Consider the following 4,439-nt stretch of genomic DNA (forward strand, 5'->3'; position numbering starts at 1 on the left):
AGAATCTGCTTCAGCCCTAAAAACGTTACACACTCTCGCCTCACAACGGCTGAGAGACCCATAGCTCAATACCCGCACCATGCACGTAGAAGGGTTTAAGGTTCACTGTTTAGGGAGATGAAGGTTTATACGAGTGAACTATTCTGAAGAGCAGCTTGGGTATAGAGTCTGTGGTTGCTGTATAATGACTGAATAAAGTCTAAACTGGTTGCGTTGTCGAACAGATGAATTGATGGGGTGTACTGACATGAAAGTCCTCCACATATAACAAAACCCTCTTAACAACATGAACTTTTCGGATTTGTCTTTCTGCTTCTTCCAAGTCAATGAACTCTCCTTCTGCTGTCAGTACACTTCGCGAGATCGCGCTGGTCAGCAACAGAGGAAGGTCCTCGCCGGCTGAGACCCCAACTAATCCTGTTTTGTACATACCCCGAGAAGTAAGGTGACGCTGGAACGCCGTTTGGTGGCGGTAATAACCTGAAAAGCCCCAAAAGGAGGGTGTTGAGAAATCGAATTAAATGTTGCAACAACGAAACGACAGAGAATGATAGCAAATAACAAGAGAATGATGACAAGCACAACAAACTAATTATATTGGGAGACGAGATTCAGAAATGTAAGAAAAGCAAAATCCATTCGTGTCATTTTTCACGGAGACAAAGTAACTGGAACGTAAAGAAAACAAAAACTCAAGGCGAAAGCAGATCAAAACAGAAACCCATGACACAGAAGATGAAGCAAGACACATGCTCAACCCAAGCAACTCAGCAGCACGGGTCTACACAGATGGGACGTCGCCATATATGCAAATGCTGGTCTCCCTTCGAAATATACATCTGCTGCGGTTTCATATATCCTCCAAGCAAATATAACGTGCTGTATTTGTCTTCTCCATAAGATACAGTTTGTTGCCACTGTCTCCTACAATAACCTCTGGCTGTGGCTGCCTTCTCTATCTTCCCAAGACACACTACGCTGCACTTGCCCTCCACCAGAAAATAAAATATGAGTTCAAATTCTATGTTCTCCCCTCTCTGAACAGAGGCAGTCCGGAACAGTTGTCCTATCCCCTTCTACCCAAACCAAAACAACTCATCGCATGTGCTCGTCGCCTCCAGCAGGCAGCTGCTTAATTGTTTTAACCAAAATCTTGCGCATGTTTAAAACAAACAAAAAGTGCTGCAGCTCNCAGGCAGCTGCTTAATTGTTTTAACCAAAATCTTGCGCATGTTTAAAACAAACAAAAAGTGCTGCAGCTCCTCACCGACGGAAACGCAAGGGCCCTGGATAACGATCTCTCCCCTGAGCCAAAAACACACATAGGCCTCAAGAAGAAAAACCCTAAACCCTAAACTCTAGGACAACCAATCTCTGCTGCAGCACGCGTTCTCTCCTGCTGATGCAGAAGCCGCGACAGGAACATATCTCGCTGATGCCTGCGCGTCCCTGTTGTTTCAGTTGCACATTCCCGCAGCAATGTGTTTAGGGTTTAGGGGGAAAATGGCAGCCTCACTCTGTGACGCCGTGTTTCTTGCGGCTGCCGAGGAGGCTGCGGCTGTTGCTAATGCTTAGAATATCTTGATTACTATCGTCTTTGGGGATTTTCAAAACAAGCGATGATTCCCTCGCTCTTCTACCTGGCACTTCCTCGCCGTGATAGTCAACTGCATTTGCTTTATCTGCTGAAGATAACTCTTCCAACTCCACTGCAACCACTGGAGACGGCCACCCCAGGGGAGCAGCACGCACCCTGTCAAACGCTGGAGGGGTGCCCACCTCGCCGGCGCCTCTGGAACCGTCCCTTGTGCTGAAAATGCGATTTTGCTCTCGACTAGAAAACGCTATTCCCGTCTCCGCAGANTGGAACCGTCCCTTGTGCTGAAAATGCGATTTTGCTCTCGACTAGAAAACGCTATTCCCGTCTCCGCAGAGCAACATGCCTGCATGCAGCAACAGCAACAGCGATTGCCGCTAGTGAAGCACTAGTAGCAGCAGCAGGGAAAAAGGCGTAGCAGCAGCCCAACTGCACGACAAAGATACTGTCTGTCCGGGGCAATGACAACCCCAAACGCAGGAAAAACGGCAAGCCGCAAAAACAGGTATCGTCAAGGTCAGATAAAAAACAGCAAGGTACTTCCACGCGAAGATAGACGAGACAGAAAATATGCGTGCGGGGAAGAGCATTAGACACAGAAACATGCAGAGAAGGAAGGCATGAAGAAGGGAACACAGGACAGTAATTATGGCACAAGGATAGCAATTGCAGATGCAGAGGATAAGAAGGAGCATACGTAAAGAGAATGAGAAAAAAAACAGAGAGGAGCATGTACAAAGGCAACACATAGAACAGATAACACCGCCGAACATGACCGCTTTGGAGGAGCGAACACAAGGACAAACGCGAACAGGCCGCACAGAAGACAAGAGAGCTTAGACGAGAAGCAAACACAGAAAAAAAACTAAGCAAAAGGGTGCAGACTGCAACTTACATGCACAATAATTACTGAATACAACAGCTGCAACTCCTTTATGAGTTCGCTCGAAACCAAAGCCGGCGCAGCAATGATGGTGTGCACGGAGGCCAGTTGAGCTTTCAGTTCTTCAAACGGCTGCTGGAAACAAAAAGCAAAAACGCAACACAGGCAGTGCACGTCCTGAAATTCTCATCTTTCATGTTGCTCCACTGTGCCTTCTTCCTGTTTGTTTCCCTCTCTTTCCTCGATGTTTCTCTCTCTGTTCGCCGCTGTTTCACGTCTTGCTCTCTTTGTGTTGCGTGCTGCTCCTTTTTTACTCGTCCCCTCTGTATTGTACCCCCCTCTATATTACCATTTTGTACATGCATGCGTGTATTCTATGTGGAACCTTAATTCACTCGTTTCGTTGTGCGTACAGGAGAGACAGAACAGCCGCAACGCGTGGGGGGCAGTACAAGTGAGCTACAGGTTAGGGTTTGGGTTTGCTGTTTTCAGCAACCACTCAAGAAAATAAAAGCTCCAATGCATAAACTGTACGCTCGGAGTCTTCATGTGCAATCTAAGAAACCGTATAACTTAAGCAAGCACACCAAACATAGAAAAAAATGTAAGCGAAACACACAAGCGAACTACAGAAACAGAAGCACAAACAGCAAACTAGGAGAAGGAAACCACTGAAACGTCTGGTAAATAAGCGGGCAAAACACTTTAATGCAACAGAATGAAACGGAAAGCCGAAACTCAGTACACATGCAGGTAGGCCCAATGCTCAGAGCAGAGGAGCAACGTAACAACTAAGTGAACGCGCTACCCCGAGAAACACCGACAACAAAAACATGTCATCCAATCAGAATACGCACAAACACCCGCAGAGGCTAAGCAAATCACACGATTAACGTAAATCTAACACGATTGAACTAAATCCAGATGCATCAACGGAGCAAACCAAGCATCGTACTGAAACAGACTACTAAGGTGAAGAGTGAAACTATACAAACAACTCACCAGTCGCGATAAGATTTCAAAGTCCCCCATCTGCCAATACTTTCGGGCCCTCCACTTCAGCTTGAGTAAAACCCAAAATCGGCGCAGCCGGCCCAAGCTCTTCAGCGTCCGCTTCGCCTGAACAAACAAACCCATGAAGAAATAATACTTGAAATAATGAACAGATAAAATACAAACATCAATAAACAAATAAATGCATATTAAACTGGAACAAAGGGCAAAATGACAAAAAACCAAAAACACGTTTCAAAAGGCGAACGAACTAGAAAACCAATAACCGAGGAAGCAAAAACACAAATCAAGATTGTATGCACCCCTGTTTCGTTTGAGCCTTGTGAGGCGAAATTGAAATGAAGGAGAATAGAAAAAAAAAAGGGTGTGGGCTTCGTTGGCTATTCATAAGGCACGTCCCATGTTTTAGAACTGACACACCTATCTGTAGTAGGGCTTTGGGGCGAAAGTTTAGGTATGGATCATTTTGAAGGATCTCGTTTCTATAAACTATCATCCTATACTACAGTGTGTTGCTGACATCCATTGACCCGTTAACATAGGCCATAGAACGCGTTTTTTACAATCCATGGGCTCTTCGCAAACAGATAAGAATACTATGAACAAGATATGTGCTCCTTGTAAGCAACATGCAACACTGAACCACCACCAAATCTTCACACAGGAAACAGCGGCAGGCACCGCATAGCCCCGCTGGACTCACTGCCGAATGCAACATGGGCAAAATGCCTCCCGAGGCAGCAACTATGGTTGGCTGGAGGGCTGCGAGGTCTTCCCCCAGTGTTAGAAATCCCTGCAAACGCAAAAGAATTCTAAACCGTAAATCCTAAACAGGAATGAATAATTCACCGGTGCCGTGCCTGCAGTTCATGCGCTTTGGTTCGCGTGGGGGTTCTTCATCCTCAGTAGCACCTGCTGCTGTGCAGAGGCACTTTGTCGGCCAAG

The 4,439-nt window shown here is 46.2% G+C and overlaps 1 protein-coding gene across 1 annotated transcript in view; it reads right to left on the minus strand.

The window, feature by feature from the left end:
* Positions 1-1,014: 1,014 nt before the first annotated feature.
* Positions 1,015-4,439, minus strand: part of EMH_0065080 (uncharacterized protein) — a gene marked incomplete at both ends in the record, with an annotated part of 4,084 nt that continues 659 nt past the window's right edge. Inside the window, 7 exon segments of the mRNA XM_013498335.1 lie at positions 1,015-1,076; positions 1,268-1,305; positions 1,517-1,861; positions 1,865-1,881; positions 2,493-2,615; positions 3,483-3,599; positions 4,198-4,287. Coding sequence (XP_013353789.1) covers positions 1,015-1,076; positions 1,268-1,305; positions 1,517-1,861; positions 1,865-1,881; positions 2,493-2,615; positions 3,483-3,599; positions 4,198-4,287 — 792 coding nt within the window.

Source organism: Eimeria mitis, genomic scaffold (genome assembly GCF_000499745.2).
Source record: "Eimeria mitis Houghton genomic scaffold, Emh_scaff3344, whole genome shotgun sequence".
NCBI lineage: Eukaryota > Apicomplexa > Conoidasida > Eucoccidiorida > Eimeriidae > Eimeria > Eimeria mitis.